At 34.1% G+C, this 20,635-nt stretch overlaps 1 protein-coding gene across 2 annotated transcripts; it reads right to left on the bottom strand.

Annotated features, from left to right (window-relative positions):
* Window positions 1-1,987: 1,987 nt before the first annotated feature.
* LOC123697000 (UDP-N-acetylglucosamine--peptide N-acetylglucosaminyltransferase 110 kDa subunit) lies at window positions 1,988-16,131 on the bottom strand. Of its 2 annotated transcripts, XM_045643410.1 has the most exons (10): window positions 15,801-16,131; window positions 15,401-15,611; window positions 14,876-15,059; window positions 9,934-10,002; window positions 8,309-8,505; window positions 6,589-8,230; window positions 6,040-6,331; window positions 5,073-5,253; window positions 4,672-4,776; window positions 1,988-4,155 (listed from the first exon to the last, which is right to left on the bottom strand). In XM_045643410.1, exons 1-10 carry the CDS (start codon window positions 15,934-15,936, stop codon window positions 3,996-3,998), a joined length of 3,177 nt encoding a protein of 1,058 aa, XP_045499366.1. In that variant the 5' UTR covers window positions 15,937-16,131; the 3' UTR covers window positions 1,988-3,995. The 2 variants fall into 2 exon arrangements, with proteins under 2 accessions (XP_045499366.1, XP_045499367.1); XM_045643411.1 differs by lacking the exons at window positions 14,876-15,059; window positions 15,401-15,611; window positions 15,801-16,131 and adding an exon at window positions 8,925-9,031.
* Window positions 16,132-20,635: the final 4,504 nt, after the last annotated feature.

Below are 20,635 nucleotides of genomic sequence, written 5' to 3'. Positions count from 1 at the left end.
TTATGCAACGCCATCTAGCGCCGTTCGGTTCGCTTACATACCAAAAGTTTATTCGCGAAGCTTTTAGCTTAGGTAGCGTTTAGCTACTATTATGTATTCTGTGGCTTAGGGTCAATTTTATACTACGATTCTGCCTCTATACGAATAAACAATAGCTGAATGTAATTATTATGTCATATTCTAATGAATTACACACAACATATTAGAGCTATTTCAGACTAGCGTATTTTTCTACGCAAATACGGTCGTTTCAGCATACGAGCTTACACGCGCGCTCCTCGCTTCAAAAATCGGACTCGCGAGTAAGGGCACATTTCGGCGAGTTCACTCGAACCAATGGACCCAGTGGTATTGTGAATATGTACGATTCGTTACAACGTATCGTGCTTCTAAGCTTGTATAGTGTATATGTTACCGGAAATGTATGAAATCAAGGAATTGTATACAATTCCTAGGAAATGTGTACAATTCCGATACCATTTAGGAAATGTATAAAATATTGTTTATAAAACTATTTAATGCATGCATATCCTAGGAAATGTATAATCTTCCTAGGAATTGTATACAATTCCTATATCGTATTAGGAAATGTGTAAAGTAAATGCTTTTTGTAATAAAACACGTTGTTATTTTTTTTATTATAGCTCTTATTGATACAATCGGGTAACAGTCATACCGTAAAATTGTAATAATATTATGTTCATATTATTTATTATCTTCGATCGTTCGATCTTCGTCGACGGAGCCCCGCTTCGCGGGGCTCCTATTTCTGTGTAGTTTTTTTTAACAAACCTAACCTAACCTAACCTAACGGCTAACCTAACCTAAACCTAACCTAACTTTGAGGGCGAATATCTCGGCTATTTTTGATTTTAGAGAAAAGTTGTTCCTATAAAACATGCTTATATAAGCGTAATCTTTACGATAAAACTAGTGATGCAACGAATACTACTTTTACGAATACGAATACGAATACGAATATCAAACCTACTATTCGGCGAATACCACAGTGTGGCGAATACGAATACGAATACGAATATCTCGCCTTCGTAATAAAAGACTTATTTATTTAATGAATGTTTACTCTTATAATAATTAAAATTTACAATAGGCAAATTTTTATTTAAGAAACATAAAATTCGTAGATTTTCTGGTTTTAGGCGATTTTTTTTCAGTCTGGATGTTTCCAGCTGTTGAAAAAAGTCGCTGTTGAAATTTTTGGGCGAGTTTTTTCTGACTTGGAAAATGGACATCTTCTCGCCAAAAGGCCAGGTGGATCAGCAGTCTCTGCACACGTCATATTGTTACGCGCGATTTTTAAATCTGTAGTAAATACAGTTGCGTACAAAAATATTCGTTTTTAAATATTGGTATATTCGCCGAATACGAATATTCGGTAAATGTCTACTATTCGGCGAATACGAATATTCGTATTCGTATTCGTTGCATCACTAGATAAAACAATAATAAATAGGTGTTATAATGACACCAACTCCATCAAAAACATTTTAAGTCCTGCGCCCCCTTTGCTTTAGTCCAACCCTTGCCTGCGACATATCAATATCTTAAATGTTTTACATTTCCGATAGCTATTTAGGAAATGTATAGATTTCCTAGGAAATGTGTATAAAATAATTTATTTCACACATTTCCGTACGATTTTAGGAATTGTATACAATGACGGATTACATACATTTCCTGTAACATATACATACAAGCTTCGTCTGAAACCGCTCGTAAGTAGGATTACTAAATGAAACAAAGGGATTTGAATAAAACAACTTTTTTTTTTCACATATTTATTAATCACCCTAATTAACACTAGAACTTAGGAAAATATTTACAATTTGTGAATAATGAGGAAATTTACTAAAATCAACTGGGTAATTCACACTTACGCTAGTCTATTGTAAAATGGCATAATGCATTAGGAACAATGGACAATATCAAAGACGCACTCAATAGGCTTCATAGCTTTTTTTCTATCTTTTATTGAAAAATTGCCACATCGGCTATACAATGATTTCAATTTATTTGTGTTAGGAAATCATAGGTATTAAAAGTCCATTATTCCCTAAACAACATAGCAAGCATTATGTGTGTGGATACCTATCTTATGAATTTTATTCTCGACCTCCTAACTATATCACATTATTTTAACACACAAACATAATCTACTTAGAAATTACATAACAATCTTAGTCACATTATTGTTCTTTTTTGCATTAATGAAAGTAAATGCCAAAAACCAAAAATACTTATGTCAAAACTAAGAGGAATTACAAACAAAACCAAGTTTATTTTTTGAGTTGTTAACTGAATTAGTCATTAAATTCGATGTTTAAATCGTTACGCTAATATTATGATCTAATTCAATAAATTATACCTAGATCTAGTGAATAAACATTTTTTCTCCAGAGAGTTAGAAGCAAGGTCACTAGATATTTATATCATTCCGATTCAGTCTTACATATGATTGCTCCTTCTTAGATGTTCGGTTTCAATCAAGAACATATTTTATTCACTAAACAATACATATTTCGTCCAACATCAAATACAGCTACTACAATGTTTCATCAACATGTTAGTGACATTATTTAGAAACATAGCTGTTGTGACACTAAAACTTTGTATATATTTTTATAACTGTCATTTTTTCTGTGTCCCTCTTTTCTTTTAAAAAACATCAAGATTTGCAAGTATCGCTTGCAATGCACGGTCATAGACCTATGAGACAACAACCAAATACTTCATTTAGAAAATAATCTAATGAAAATACAGTTATATAAATATACCTATGTTTGCAATTATCATAACAAATGCTCTGTAGCTTTATGCTCATCTAACATTACTTATTCATTGTATTCTCTCTCACATTTAAGTGAGATTCTTTAATTTAATTCATATGAATATAGTTGATAATACAGTACATCTAACATGTATATAATTAAAAGCCAAATAGTTTTGTTAAAATACCTAATTACATGTATCAAATTTTAATATAATTTTAAACACTGCGATACCTTTCCTTTCCAATATCATATTAAAATAAGTGTCTTTTACTTACTACTAAAAAAATACTTCTGCAAAATAATTTACTTAAACTATCAAATTACTTTTAATGTTTCAGGAATACTCTGTAAGGTCTCAGATGCATTTTATCAGGTTAATCAATCAAAATGAAGACCTATGAAATAAGTTAAATGTTAATTATTGCAATGTCTAATGGCACATGCTTACAAGGCCACAAATGCTTATTGCAAATAACTTATTGCTTCCAGCAATCACAACTTTTCGTTAAGAATGTGATTAACACAACTGAAGCAGAAAGAAAAACATAACATGTAAAGAATTAAGATAACATATTATGGTCTTCATACTATTACAATATTGAAAATACATGTAGCTCTATACACATTTAATACTCAAGTACTAATGAAAAATTCTGTCCTATTAAATCCAATCAACATAAGTCAGGATAACAGTTTCAATTGAAACAACCCCAACATTATATTTACTACTATTTATTATGAGACGGTTCAAATTGTATTTATAATAACAATAGAAAATAATTCACTATTACATGGACAACAAGATTGAACTATTACATGTACTAACATTGTAACTGAAAATCACATCCCACAGGAATCTTAGTAAAACAAAATTTGTTGATTCTCTAACATGTAAAAATAACTTAAATTATAAAAAAATAGCCCATACGCGTGACTATTAATCAAATAATACCATTACAACAACACAATTTCAAAATCCGTAATAGTAAACGCTACCGGCAGTACCTAAGTCGAATCTACAAAATGGCGCGCAATGGGAACTGTCAAAGCAAAACTCACTTTTTAATCTGTGTCGCACGCCGCGTCACAATCACTGACACTATCTGTCACTGTCACTGTCACATCACTGTCACTTGTCACTGTCACTCAACACCAGCGGCGCTTCTTGGCCGCGCCCTCCCCAAGGTCGCAGTGTGGTTGTGCCTATTTGTCGATCGCCTGCACGTGGTCGGGGCGGTCGCCGCGCGCGTACCGCGACCACATACGGCTGTAGAGCATCTCCAGCCCCGTGGCGTAGGCTTTGCAGTCGAACAGCGGGCTCTCCGTGCGCGCGGCCCACACTTTTGCGCGGATCGCTTTGAGGCTGTTGAATGATAGGCAATGTTAGATATAGAACATTTTTCCCCTTTTATCTGGAGTCATATTTAAATAAAATTAAAATAGGTATAGAATATGCTTCTGCTTTTCGCTGCAATCATACTTAGAAGAAAGGAGTCAAATTATATTATGAAAACACATATAAACTATATTTCCAGCTGATATTGAATTCAGCAGTAATAAAAACGTGTATATACAGTAGTTGCCAGAAAACAGGAGAATCATTGAAGTTTTTATACATGTTAAAATTCCGGATTATGTCCTGAAAATGCTCGTTTTTGTTGAAAAATTTACATTGATGGTAGAAAATTAACTATACTCTTTTATATCCTTTTCAATTGAACAAATCTGTTTTTCTCACAAGGCTGTCTAAATGTTTATTTACAAATGCACTTAAACAAAATCATAAGGTGACATTGCTCTTATCTTTATAAAAATGCACTGAGTAAGATAAGTACATAAGTGTTAATAACAATATTATTATAACTGAGTATGTACTCACTATTCTCTATCAGTTCCTAGTCTTACAGCTATATCTTGATACTCCTGCCGTGTCCGGGCAATTAGTTCCGGACATCCGAGCGTGTTCAATTGTGAAGCCGCAACTCTGCAATAAATATACACACATGCAAAAATAAAACTTTTCTAGAATATGTGGGTAGTTAAAAGGCTCTCAAAGATATTGAAAATGATGAAACCCTTTTCATGTGCTGCTTCAAATCGAAAGTATTATATGAAAAACATTTTTAGACCAAAAAGGTTTAATAAGAAACAATGTGCCAAACCATTATCTATTTTCAAAACAATGTTAACTATTAGCTATTTTGAAAAAAGATATCCATTTAAAATTGCATACATAACATTAAAGAAAGTTATGTATTCAATTAGACACAAAGATGTTACCTTGAAGCCAGCGTCTCTCCAGGCAATGTGACCACAGGGGTGCCAGTCCACAATATATCCATGCTAGTTGTATGTCCGTTACACAGTGGCGTGTCCAGGCAAACGTCAGCCAACTGGCCTCGTCTCACATGCTCCTCTTTGGCCGCTACATTTGAGAATATTATGCGACCTGGTGGGAGACCTGGAAATAATTATAAGTGTTACATTATGTTATAAGAGCAGAATATTGAATTTTGTTACTTATAACATAACTAGCTAACGTCGCGATTCATAATCAATCTCACAATAGAATAATTATATTCTTTAAAATTAATCAAATATTTATAAACTACATTCAACTCTTAATAATAATAAATATAAATAAATGTATATCTTATTGAGATTATATTCTTTAGGCAAGCAACATACGAAAATTATAATTTGGAATGATTAATTGTAACATGTTTACTATTATACATAGCCTTCATGTAGAATTGAAATTCATTATTCAAAAGAATAACATCTCATATTTTACATCATCATAACCATTTAAATAATAACCGGAATTAGAAGATATGATTTAATAATTATTATCAACAACATATATTATAAGATTTAACCTTGAATGAGTAATGATAACATGATAAAAACTATATACAGATTATCGAGTTATCTTTCCATTTGTACTCAATGATAGATAACAAAATAATAGTTTAGTTTTTAAGCATATATCATTGCCGACAAAATAAATTGCGTAGTAAAAATGTTCTATTAAATGTTTTTTGGTAATACTCTTTTTGTATTATATTAGTAATTCATTCAAATCCTCCAGAGTGTAAGCACTGTTTTACTAATGAATTTTGTAAAAACTTACTGGACAAATAAAGTTATTTCATTTAACTTCAAGTTATTTCATTCAATTACTTCAAATTGTTATTTTCCTATTATACATAATATATAACCCACGAAATTTAAAAAGTCTCCTTACCCAATTGTTGTGCCGTAGCTTGCAAGTTCGGTTCACCAACCGCCGGGAACCTCAATAGCCATAGCACACTATTCGGCACATGTTTCAGAATATACACCCACATGTGCAACGTCAGGGGGTCTATCTTGTATAATTGGTTGAAGTTGCAATACACAACTGCGTCATCGGGCAAACCGTACTGTTGTCTCGTTGTTATAACTATGGATTGTGGTACTTCTTCGCCGGTGGCTGCCTTGTTGTTTGTTTGCGTTGTGGCCAGACCGTTTTGCAGGATAACCCCGTTTACGGATGTCTGGAACATGCATTATTATTAATATTTAAAGCAATTTTAATACAAACGAAATATTAAAAAAGATGTTTTTATCAAACTACGGAAATTCGTTTACGTATTGATATGAACGTGATAAGAACTTTTTATGATACAATAGTAATTTAGATTAAAATTAAAACTATAATTTTAAAGTTATACCAAAGATATAGTTTTGTTTTGTAGAACAATATATTTCTTTATTACTCACAATAGGAAATTATTCAATTGAAAGCATTTACCTGTACTTGTCCTGAAGCGATCATAGTCTCAATAGGTGTAGTGGTTGGCAACTCGGCAACCTTCAACGAAATTTCCACAGGTCTTGCTGCTCTAACGATTTCCTTAATCTCCTTTATGTCAGTATTTTCCACTAGCGGTGATAAATCAGTAGCATTAATGACAGCCACGTTATCAGCGACACTTCCTAAATTATTGTGCGATTTAATTTTGTCGCTAAGAATTAGCCTCTCTTGTAGATGCGGGAACATTTGTTTATGGTCACCGACAAAATAGGTGTGCGGCATGTATGCGAGCTTTTCGCTATATTGACTAGCCAATTCCAAAGGTGACGTCACGGCGTCTGTAACTAAATAGTCCATATAACTCGCTCCGCTAGTTCCGGGATAACCCAACCACATGACCTGAACCGGAGCTGGTCTCAGGGCGAATATTTCATTCCTAGCGCCTTTTGTATATCCATTCATGTTCACGAGAATGTGAATTCCATCTCCATAAATCTTATCAGCCGCTTTACCATTACAGGGTAATTGCGATAGGTCAATGAAATGTTCCGCTTCCCGGGCGATTTTAGAGCGGAATGTTGTTCCATCGTCGGGGCTGAGCGCATAACAGAAGATCTCGACTTTAGCGCGATCGTGTAGACCGGGCACGGATTGCATAAGATGGGACGTCGGATGATTACCGAAATCGCTGCTAACGTATCCGATACGCAAGCGCCCTTGCAAATCGCGAGGGAATTTGTATGGAGGCTTGTGCAATACTTGCACTTTCTCTAAACACAAATTGGCATGACGGGCGGCAATAGCCTTTCTGAAATCGTGTGTCAGTGGATACAGCATAGAGTGATGCGGATGTACCGATGGTAGTCTATTCTTTTCGAGCTGCTCAGCTACAATACTAACTAGTTTCTTCATCCTCGCCTCATAATCCGTCCAATCGCACACGATTTGCAAACAATGCGCCAAGTTGCAATACGCGTCAGGGAAGTCCGGTTTGAGTTTCAACGCCGTCCTGTACGACTGTATGGCTTCTGGAATGTTCCCTGAGTCCTTGTGAATACTAGCGAGATTACTGTGAGCGTCGGCGAACGCGGGATTAATTTGAATAGCTCTTGTATAACACTGTAGGGCGCCAGCGACATCTTGCATTTCTTTGAGCGTATTGCCCATATTACTGTATGCATCAGCGAATGTTGGCTGAATGCGAATTGCTTCCTTGTAATGCATGAGGGCTTCATTAAGTTTCCCTTGTTGTTGTAAAACAGACGCCAAGTTGCTGTGAGCGGCAGCAAATTCTGGGAAAACTTCTAAGGCCTTCAAGTACAAACGAGTCGCTTCTTCGATGTATCCTTGTTCACGTTTAATGTTCGCCAAGTTGTTAAGAGAATCAGCATGAGATGGACACAGTCTAAGTGCCGTATTGTAGCATTCCTCAGCATCGACGACTTGGCCTTTTTCCTTGAGAGCATTCGCCAAATTACAGTAGGCATCGGGGAAATTTGGTTGCAATTCAATTGCTCTTCTATAAGTGTCAATAGCTAAGTCAATAAGACCTTGTTCATAATACACACACGCCAAGTTTCCATGGACAACAGCATTGTTAGGTGATAGATTCAACGCTCGCAAATAAGCAGCTACTGCCCTGTGTAATGGAAAATAAACATTAAAAATAGTTTCCTGCCAAAAGCATTATGTAAAAGGAAAGTGGAATCATATTTACCTGTCAAAAATTCTAGCCTCCTTCAGTACATTTCCAAGGTTTATGTATGCATCCAAGAAATTGGGGTCCAAAGCCACAGCCTTTTCGAAATGATGGATTGCCAACCAGATTTCACTTTGTGCGTTAAAAACGCACCCTAAGTTACTCCATGCTACAGCAAAGTCTGGTCGTGTTTCAATAGCTTTCAAGTAACATGCCTAAACATACAAAAAGAAAATGTTAATTCCATTTTTCACAACTGATTGTACAATGATGAAACATCGAAGTATATTTTACGCCAAATTTGAAAATTACACCAAAGCCGCGGTTGGTAGACTGGGTGAGAATACATAAACAATTATCACCGAATCCCAACCGCAAAATAATTTACGCCAAGTGCACCCTACGTTTCGAAGCTACGCTGACTGCAAAGACACATCAGTAGGAAATGCAAACGACCCAATCTACAAATCATCTAAGTAAGCTACGAACGAAACAATAACGTAACGTAAATGGAAGAAATTGAAGACGCTTCCACTTCCTAACCGATGGAGGATGATCACGACAATGAACAATAAGAGCACGCGTTGTGTCCGAACCTGCCATATCAATTTCTCTCAAACCTTGTACACTTTACCTGCGTTACACAGAATGTTGTCATCTCAGCGTGATTGCGAGGGGAGTACCAACCATAACCCAGCTAGATACAGCGGCAGTCACACCTACTGTCTTACCAGACAACACCTTGTGAAAATATAACAGAATTAGTCGATTTTGAGTCAAACTAGTTCAGCCGATTGTCGTATAAAAATTACATCTTTTATGACTTGAGAGGATCTTTGCCAGCTCACGCTGTCTATTAGCAGAGTTGTCAGGCATGATGTGGATGACCAAATAATATTGTATAAATAAACATAACTTACTACGTCAACCACTAATGATATTATAATGATATAACCAGTAATGATATTATAAACACTACTTTGATTCCTTTGATCCTCTTTTGTAATGTATATGTTGTAAGAGATCACTACAAGCCAGGATTAAAAGTTACTAAGTAGTTATTTTGGAAGAAAACAGGACATATTAGTTATTTTATACATTTAAATTTATTCGTATTATTAGAATACTCTCCGTTTATCTTCAATCTACCACACATTGTTTATAAATGTAAAAATTATCATGTCAAAAGGAACACACAATTCTGTTGAAATGTAAATGTAAACAAGCATTAACATTGTGTGGAAAATTGGTTTAGGGTTTTTACGCAGATGCACAAAAAATCAACACAAATTTTTGTCGCTCGACATTATTGTAACAGTTGAAAGGGGTGTAATGAAAAATTCGGGAAACTAATTTTAAGCGTTTATGTAGTTTCCCGCATTTTTCCGCTGCCACAATAATGGTTTAAACAGTGGTTTGCTTAAATAGAATGAGTTTGCATTTTAAAAACCAATAAAGTCTGAAACGGTCGTTGAAACCATTACGTAAGCTACGCTCATGCAGTTGGAGAGTAATATATTTTACGCAATTGCAATGTACGCTGATGCCACAGAGAGTACTCTAATTTTAAACGAGACAAAGGCAAGAGACAGAATCCTGTTAACTTCAGAGCAAACCAGAAAGCGGAGCAAAATTGTATTTACCTTTGCCTCGTCCAGTCGTCCCAATGCCTTGAGCAAATTGCCCAAGTCGCTTCTAACGCAGTAAAGATCCTGTAACAATATTACTCGTGTATTTGGGCATTTGCATACTAGAATCAAGACGTTCAGTTTTAAAATTTAAAAAACCACCATATAATGTGTAAGAAATCAAGTTTGAAAAATTTTTTGCAATAATTATTGTACATTTAATGCACATGTATAACTTAAACAATATTATACATTTTTAAAATTTCTAAATTCCATATGATGACGAATACGTGACGCGAAACATGTAGCTGTTTACATTGCAGTAAAAACAAACATAAATTGAAATAATAACATAACCCACATACTTTTGACTGAATATATTTGTCATGTTTTAAGTGTACATGGCACATCGCCCAATGGGTAATTAAAGAACACGGAAATTATATTTGCGACCTTCAAGGGTGTAGCATTTATCTTAGTTAGCGAACAGACAATGTATATGTTTATGGTGTGCAGATGTATGTATTTAATCGACGAGCTATTCATCTATTTTTTACGATACAGGAAGTTAAACGAACACCTCAATGAAGTTTGCAATGCATACTTTCCTTTATGTAAAGGTTACGTTTAATTGCTACATTTGTTTTTTTATTATTATGTGTAGGGCCCGGATAAATATGTATTTACATATTTTTATTTGAAGTTGTTTTCGTAATTAATCATGGTTTCCAAGGTAAATATGTTATTTAGATCGTGAAAATTCAGGTTTTATTTTCCATATTTTTCCATATTTTCAATGAAAATCCATATTCCACAAAATATCAATAAATGTATCCATATTTCTATCAGCGCTATGAGTTTTCTAAAAATTCTGGCAAAACAATTCGCGTGTGGTCATTGACCCCGCTCGCCGCTCGCACTACCCGCTCAGCTACCCATCCGTATGCAATCCGTACTCAATATTACGAACAAATCAAAACTATTATTTTTGGATTCGAAAACGAGACTGCTGCCGTTGCGAACGCAAAAGAACTTCTCCAAGATGAGACTCTACGCAATGACTTGGTCTACATAAAAAGCAATTATTGCTTTTTATCACACCAGATAATGGCGCTTGAGAATTCTTCCACTTCACTTAACGAAAATTTGAAGATTATCGATAATATAGAAAAAAAGATTTCCGAATCGGAAGGACCCGCAGCTGAAGTTGCTTTCGTTCGTTCGTTGCTTGAAAATTTTAATTTCGAAAATTTAAAGAAACATGTCATTATTTATTGTAATTCAGATGTAAGTAAAACGGAAGATGAGTAAAATTGTATTTTTTTTTTTTTCAATAAACATTAGTATTATTAAAATTGTTGCTTTTTACTGTACATATTTTTTCCATATTTTAGTATTTTTAGTCCATTTTATAAGTACATATTTCGGAATTTTTAATACATATTTATCCGGGCCCTAATTATGTGTATAGAGATGTAAGATGCAGAATTTTGAAATAAATTATAAATAAATGGAAATGTTAACTTATTTGTGATAATCCATTACTCATAAATTAATGCAATTCTCTCTATAAGTTCGATCAATTTGAAGAACATAGTTGTTATGCAAACTAACAACAAAACAACTTTACCCGAATAAAATCTCATTTATCGCTAGTAAGATAATAAAATATATTTGTCGATAAAACCAAAATTACTTTAGTAATACTTTATTATAATAGGAAAATTAATCCGTTTATATCGTATTCACTATGTTATAATATAATCTATTGATTTCTTGATATTTGATAGGACGATAACTTAGACGGTACAAGGGATATCTTATAGGGGAGAAATGAGGAAATTGCTGGAAAAGTTATACGCGAGTGTATTTTATTACAATAGCTACATAATATATTATGCTTCCCGTGTATTCTAAGTTCCTTTTCGCTTCACTTGTATTACGAACCAAGTGTTATAGTTTATCCAATGAAAATTTAATAAATCGGGAGATGTCCAATTCATCAATCGTGTAGAATGTAGAGTTTTGTGTAAAATCATCGGGCACATTCATTTTTCAAATAAAATTGATGCTTCGATTTAAATTCAGACATAATATTTTATATCTTTCTCTGCCGGCTGCGGCGGTTTAAATTAATTACAAAACAACCGCTCGGCCAGTTCAGTCAGGAAAGCGTAACAAACATCGAATATTTTTCAAGTATTATAATCCGAATAGATAAAACATTGGCGATATAATGATAGGTGTATATAAACTACATATAATACAATAAATAATAATCATGTTTACATAATAGTAATTAAGGCTATAATAACCTCTATTGATCTATTGTCTCGTCTATTTTCCATTACATCAACGCTCAAGGCTATAATATGCTCATATATGTCGTATATATGGTTTATAATATGATCAATGAACGGAATATAACATCGAGGGCACAAACGATGTCACCTTGAGCTGTTGTTCAAAGCGGGCGATTATGTGCGACCAGTGGAAATGTTTTGTATGTAAATTTATGAATACGTTGACTAAGATCACAATCGCTTGGACTTGTAAAAGGACGGATATTGTATGGCGATAAATTTATACTGAGACAATGTAAACGTTTCAACGTTTACTTTAGGTGTTCCATTGCGAACTAGGTTTACTGCCGGCCAATAAAGCAACATTTCTTATACCTATAGCGGTTTCGTTTTGAATCCATAATGAATCAAGAACGTTTGGTCAGACGTAATCAAAATTTATAAGACATAGATTACGGTGATAATAAATTTATCAAAGATTTTTAGATTTATACGAAGCCACATTATAATTTATCTAGGTACGTACCTGCAGAAAATAAGCAAACAACAAAAGTATTTTTTAATAAATAGTATGCAAGTAAACTACACCGGCCGCGGCGCATACGTACGTTTATAATTTTCTCCATAAACCCGGATATTAATAAAATATCGCAAAAAAATACTAGGGTACCGGTTGAATTCGTTATGAAACAGAATAATAGCGCATTTACTATAGTAACCTTCACCTTTCCTCTAATTTAATTTCTCTTCGTACGTCCGGTTGTCTGGAAGAAATCGCTGCATAGCGAAAAGACCGCCAATTGTTGTAATGTATCCTTAGATTTAAGTCTTATTGTAATGATTCCAAGAGCAATAAAGTATTAATAAATATATAAATAAATAACCTTGTCAAGCTTGGATCAAAGTGAAATTTGTAAAAGGTGTGCATTGAAATCAGTGAACAGATTCTTAAGGGACAGCTGGAGCCCTGGATATAACTTTTTATGTTAAAAAGAAAGGATACACTGCGAATTGAAAGCGTCCCTCTTTTTTTTGGAGAACTTAGGTATGTTAAAATGGGATAATAATAGTAGCAACTTGAATACTTTTTTTTAATATGAACCAATAATGATCAAAAGTTTTATAATAACGTTTGTATTCTGAATATACCATGTTATTTTAACTTACGCATTCTCTACTTTTTATACATTTTTTTTTATTGCAATGAAAATTTTAGAAGCGGAAATAACTGCAGCGCACGTCAATAAATTTTGAGCGAAAATCTGAACATTCGGTCAAATGTGCTGTGTGACTAACAAAGCCAATTAAAGGCATATAAAAATCTAGTGTGGATAAAAATAAATACATGTCAAATAAACGCTTGTGTGTTACAGACAAATTGAATAGGTTTGTTGTAAAATTGCAAACTCATAGACCAATTATCATAGTCTCTATTATAGATGTGTGAATTTGTGCACATTATAAAATTTTCATAATGAGTAAATTGCTACTACATACACATCTAGCTTTCCGCCTGCGGCTTCGCCCGCGTTTTCAAAGAAAAACCCGCAGTAGTTCCCGTTCCCGTGGGATTTCCGGGATAAAACCTATCCTATATTGTTAGTTATCCAAGTTACTCTCTATATGTGTGCTACATTTCTTTGTGATATGTTCAGTAGTATTTGCGTGAAAGAGTAACATCATACACATAGTAATTTTTTTAAAGCAGATTATTTTACAAATAAGTAACATGTTAGTTTTTTTGTCAAGGTCATAACATAAACTTATCCCATTTCTTTTCTCTAACAGCTCATTTTAAAGTAGCCTTAATTATTTCTCAAACCTAAGGGAATAAAGAAAAACACAGAGACAGACAGAGTTACTTTTGTTGTATAATGTTAGGTCACACAATTTTTTTTATCTCATTTTCAAAGGTATATTTATTATCTAAAAGCTAGTATTCAGTTAAAAAATCTGTCCAAATTATTACTAGACCATAAACAAGCCCTTCTCATTGTTACATCATGCTAGCAGGAAGGCAATTTAACGACAGTCATATCCTACTTAATGATATTCATGTGAATATACTAAAGGTTAATCTATCGTGTACACTACAAAATCAAATTAATTGCAAGGTAGAAGGTAGCAGGTTTTTACATAAATATATCTTATTAATATGCAACTCACCTATTACCTGCTATAAAAATAATATTTTGAAGTAGATTTGCAACAAGTATATTGAAGCATACCTACCTAACAAGTGATAACTGCGTTAAAAACAACCGACTTCAAACTTGCACTTGCAACATTTACAAATACATACAGACAAATATGCTCATAAAATAAAAACTACTGGGCCTATCCGAATAACATTTTTATGGGACCAATTCGACACCATCCCGCAAAAAAGAATCACGTAAATCAGTTCAGAAACCTCGGAGTAATCAGTGTACATACATAAAAAAAAAACAAACCGGCCGAATTGATAACCTCCTCCTTTTTTTGATGTAGGTTAAAAATCAGATACATACTATAGGTATAACAAAACCACCCTAAACTTTTAATTATTAACAGGTACAGAGCTCTCTCTCAGTTTTCCTTAGTACCCATTCTTGTTATCTTTATTAACCAATAACTATAACTACTAGTAAACTATAGTTAACATATATACTCACTGGATTGTACTGCAGAGCCGTGACGTAGGCCTGCACAGCTTGCTCCATATCTCCCGCGGCCACCAGCGCCGCGGCCAAGTTGATGTACCCATCTATGAAGTCAGGCTTCAGCCGCACAGCGTGCCTGTAGTTCTCCAACGCCTCTTGCAGCTGACCCCTCTCTTTGTAGACATTCCCCAGGTTGCTAGGAAGAATTTAACATTTATGATCTGTCTGAATATCAACAACTACAAGACTAAATATTGTATATGAGTAAAGATTATTCACATTTTATAAATTTTCTATTCCAGTTAACCAACTCATAAAAATTGTTGATTTAATACTTGCAACAGTTAGATATATTTATTTTTCTAATATTTTTTGAGAATTCAATTCATCATGCTCAATAATTGAAGAATCTACAAAAATCTGTTAACAATGTCAAGGCCTTTTCATTAACATGTTGATATAAATAACAAATTAGTCTGTATAAAAAGAGTTAGTTAGTCTAGTTCAATGATAATCAAGAATAAAGTTAAAATTTACCTATAAGCTTCGGCTAACAATGGGTTCTGCTTGATAGCCAGTGTCGAGAAATGCGCCGATTTATCAAGTCGTCGGCATTGAAAATGTATAGAAGACAAAAGTAACAAGACACCAGTATTTGTAGCATCCTGTCGCCATAACTGCATACAATGTAATTCAGCGTTATCATAATCCCCCGCTTGGTACTCTCTATGCGCGAGCTCCAATAGTCCTGTGAAAATTACATTTACCACTTTATCAGTACAATAAAACAAAATCTGAAGTAAATAAAAAGGTAAAGTAGGTACTAAAAAAGGCTAGTGCTAATCACCATGCTTTGACATTGGAACTATTTATGGCATAAAAACTTTTGAAATGAACAATGATATCAATTATATAATATTATATTAATAAAACTTACCAACGGTAGATATTTGCTGTATATCAGACATTTTTAATATCACGGCATTAGCTGCAACCCCCACAATTTGTTGAGGCTGAGTCGTGACAGCTTGCGGCACGGCAACATTCGCTTGAGGTTGCATTTTCGTTATCATTATTTCAATTGCAGTCCAAATTAACAAAAAACAACCATACGTTACACTCACTCACTAGCACACGTTGAATTTATTAATCTACAAGTATTTTTCCATGATAAGCCATGGCAATTTAATTGAGAGAAATATATTATTGACGAATTGAAGTGCAATTCACTACAATTCATTATTCAATATCATTCTTTTCTCAAGCGAAGCCAATCCGCATCGCTCTAAACATAGACAATTAATTTGCGACCTGCGTCTTGTCTATGCCACAATGCTTGTCCGCTCCAAGAAGCTTATATCTAATACACTGGAGATTGCACTATGACCATTGACTTGTCACAAGAAAATATAACCTTGAATGACGTCAGTGTTGTTTTTTGTCTCTTTCTGTGGGTGACCACACTGGTTTCTATATTCAGGATTTTTCGAAATAGAAAAAACTAAAAATCATGGTCTATAAATAATAACGACATATATTTTTAACAGTATTAATTATATTATTATATTACTGGCCATACTTTATAGGTACATACAATTTTAATTGGTATAGAATGATAGTTTTAAATAACTCTTGGCTACAAAGCCTGGATATGAACCGATATATAGCATTAACTTTGTAAATAGAGGAAAGTTGTGTTTTGCATCAGATGCTGTTTACCAAATTGTAAGCTACTCAGATCTTCTTTTTAAACGCGTTGCTTCGACGGGTCAATTTCAAGCCAAAATCATCAAAGAAAAACTGTTTATAATAAACGCCTTGCACAAATTTCAGCTAACTTTACAAAGTTTATTTTTCAAAAGGTATTTTTTTCTGGGTCGTAATCCTCAGTAATTTTACCCTTGATGGGCACATATATTTCTTTTTATTTTACTTTTTGGAAAGCTGAAATACCTAAAACAAAAAATATGAGTTAAGTTAAAAAAGTATAAATTTCAATGTAAAAACGAACAATCTTATAACTACATGTGAGTGCAATACCGATGTCGAGTGTTGTTTCATTACTAGTAAAAATCTTGAAAATGGTGTTCTAAATTTCATCATAATATTGTTATTACAATATATTCTCTTCACTATCCATAAAAACTCGTCATCATGGTTACCTTACTTCTTAGATTATGGATTGGTCTCCGCGCGCGCTACGACTAGATACCGCCGGCGTACTCGAAAAATGCGGCAACTAAAAGTACGCCGAAATCGGCGTACCCGAGCCAGTCGTGTCACAAGCATTGTGTTGAGAGGGCGTACCGATAGTTTCTAAAGATTTTGGACAAAACCTGAAGTAAAATGCCTGTTTGTGCCATAAAACTGTTTAAAAAAAATACAACAAATAATAAGAAAGACACTGGGATCACGTACCATCAGGAATAATCGTATTATTCGATATTTCACCTGTACTTTGAAAATGTTGTTTACGAAAATACGACGCCATTTAGTGTTGCCGTACTGCATATCCCAAAAACACACTTTTAATTTGAACTTATTTTATTCATAATGTTTTTTTTTTCAATACCATTACTAACGCATATTATAAAAAAAATGATAATAACAATAATTTATTTCTGTTTAACCTTGTTTAACTGACTCATATATATGTTTTTTTTTTTTATTACCGCTTTTTTACTTTTAAAAAACCTTTGTGATAGTATAGTGGCATCGCAAGTGGATTTGAGTCACATGTTCATGGGTTCGATTCCCGGCAAGGCCAAAATGAAATAAAAATATTTTTCAAACTTCTTTCCAAGATAGCCCATTTCCCATTTTGGGGTAAAATTTATGTAGCTGGCAGTACAATTCTTCACACACACTAGCGTCCTTACAAATTGCCTTACACACACTACAGAACTGAGTTGCCGCACTCACGGAGCTATTGTTTTTAGGTGGAGCGGTATCTAGTCGTAGCGCGCGCGCGGAGACCAATCCTTAATCTAAGCCTTACTTGTTAATTTTGTTTATTGAAAACTTGTTGAAAAATGATAAAGTATTAGGAAAATAACAAATTTAACATGACTGCTTTCTAAAATGATGCGAAATTTTACAATTTTTGCCATTGAAATGATTCTAAACAGGTAAATGCAGGAGTATTGAGGAATATTGTAAATAACGTAAATTTACACTTGCCTGTGAAATTCTATGCCAGAATTTGGTGTCCAAACACTTCTGCAATTTTTCTCAATGCAATACATTATTTATATTCGGAAAATATTTATTAAATACGCAACAGTATTAACTTGAATATTCGAAGCGACGCAATTTTTTTGACACTTATGCCATATTGTCAAAGTGAGAGTTGCTACAATTTTATTATGGTAACTACACATAATCAGGGAGTATCGTTTTTTAATAATTGGTCCAGATACTTATTTTATTTAGCATAAATAATAATTGTCTCATCCAACAATGCTTCTGAATGACGTTGTTGGCAATTTATCAACAAACTCATGTACAAAAACTAACCTTTTGCACAGAATATTACGGCATACATAGTAGCCTTGGGAAAACTTCGTATTAACAGTGGCAATACCAAGTTAGGTGTGAAAGTGATAAAACACAACAATTTCTTCAATACTTTCTAATTTTCTTGACGACATTGTTACTTTCTTAGTCTTCTTTTTGTTTGGTGAACGATTTGTGTCATCATCAATATATTCATCATCAATACAGTCTGTTTTATTATTTGCTGCAGAAGTACTATCTTGCCCAGTCAACGAGCTGTCAGTGTTACTAAGTGAATCTGTAGTATTTTCTTTCTGGCTGCATTTTAACAAAAATTGGAGATGATGTGCATAGACGTATGTTTTTTTAGATCCTTGCCCCGACTTTGTTTTTAGGGATTTAAGAAAGGCATCTTTTATATTAATCCACTTCGTTGTAATTTTTTCACCTAAAACAGAAAAATAGGTTAATAATGAATAAATGAATATTCTGTTCCAGATACCTAGCAACTGGTTCAACATTGACGGATATGTACTACAATTACCGAATCGGCGTTGCGACTCTCAGCCAAATAATAAGATACGTTTGTCAGAAAATATGGATTTTATTAAAACATCGACATCTTCCAAAACCAACAAAAGAGAAGTGGCAAAAGATTGCAAATGGCTTCAAAAAAAATGCTCATTTTCCATTTTGCTTAGGAGCAATCGACGGGAAACATATCCGAGTACAAAATTTTCCACATACAGGTGCATTACATTATAATTACAAAGGATATTATTCCATTGTCCTTATGGCTATATGTGACTCTGAATACAAATTTATATATGTCGATACTGGAGCATACGGAAAAGATTGTGATTCTGCCACTTTTCAGAATACATCTTTTTGGAAACTATTGAATAGTCACGATCTAGAAATACCAAACCCAGAGAGTCTGCCACCAGAAAATTTGAAAGTTCCGTACAGTTTTGTCGCAGATGCAGCTTTTCCAGAAAACGAGCAAATTTTAAAACCGTATGGTGGACATAACCTGAGTGTGAAACAACGAGTCTTTAATTACAGACTTTCTCGAGCGCGGCAATACGTCGAATGTGCATTCGGAATACTATGCAATAAATGGCGTATATTGCATCGGCCACTAAATGTATCGAAAATGTTTAGCATGGATATAGTAAATGCCTGTGTTGTACTTCATAATATTGTCAGAGAGTATGATGGATTTTTCGCAAAAGACTACATGATTTCAAATAACCAAGACGGATTCACCAGTTTATCCTCAAGTAAAACAAAATCAACACACAAATCAGTACGTGGTGTCCGCACGTGTTTTGCGAATTATTTTATTTCCAATGAAGGCTCTTTGCCCTGGCAACTACAAAAGATATAAACATGTTATATCAAAAATAAAAAAATATACCTTACCAACTTGTTTCTTTTCATTCGTAGTTAATTCATCATATCCTTCTTCCAAGAAACGGAATATTTCGTTCCATGCCTTTTGTTTAACAATTTTATCTTTATAAGCTTCTAACGTTTTATCCCATAGGCATGGTCTTGATTCAATAAGTTCCAATAAAGTCACCACATCGTATTTAAATAACGCCATTTCGCTTGTACTATTTGTGCAAAACTGAAGCGGCCGCCGCCGGCGCCGCCCTGCCTCCCGCGCCTCTTGGCTACGCACGCACACATACAAATTTCTTGTAAGCACACACTACACTCTCAACAATGCCGCGACGATTTGATAGGGAGCGCAGTATGCTACGGCAACGGCACGGTAGATCGTTGCCGTTCACGGCGTGCCGTTGCCGTGGACGGTAAATTAAAAGCGTTTGCATACAAATGCATACATTTTGCTTTCCTAATTTACCGTGACGATAAAAACGTGCCGTACCGTGCCGTGCCACGGTAAATTATAAAAGCACCCATTTTCTTGTTACACGTCAAATGTTCATACCGAAATCTCCAGTGTATAAGATATAAGCTTCTTGGTCCGCTCCGAGGCGACATTAGAACAAAGAAGAAAGAACCTATAAAAATATTGTAAAGGGGTAGAAAATATTTTCAGTATCATTATTTTTATTCCTCTAATTATGTAATCAATTAATAACTAGTCATTTTTACACTTTTTGCCCATCGGTTCCTAATTTACATTATGGTCCATCATTTCCGGTAATGCCCTCTGAAATTGAATCGTGAGTAGGCTACTTCACAGGGATCGGGAGTTGCCATTTGCTAAAAACTAAAAAGAAGAAGAAAAAGTGGACATCAAAA

The sequence above is a fragment of the Colias croceus genome, chromosome 13 (assembly GCF_905220415.1).
Source record: "Colias croceus chromosome 13, ilColCroc2.1".
NCBI classification, from domain to species: domain Eukaryota; kingdom Metazoa; phylum Arthropoda; class Insecta; order Lepidoptera; family Pieridae; genus Colias; species Colias croceus.
This window is presented reverse-complemented; position numbering and strand designations above follow the sequence as displayed.

Excerpts from the sequence above, each read along its gene's own strand:
- LOC123697000 (XM_045643410.1), bottom strand. The coding sequence starts at position 15,936 with ATGATAACGAAAATGCAACCTCAAGCGAATGTTGCCGTGCCGCAAGCT. Across the intron at positions 10,003-14,875 it reads CGGCTCTGCAGTACAATCCA|GATCTTTACTGCGTTAGAAG; the intron begins GTGAGTATATAT and ends ATATTGTTACAG. Across the intron at positions 4,777-5,072 it reads GGAGAGACGCTGGCTTCAAG|AGTTGCGGCTTCACAATTGA; the intron begins GTAACATCTTTG and ends TATTTATTGCAG.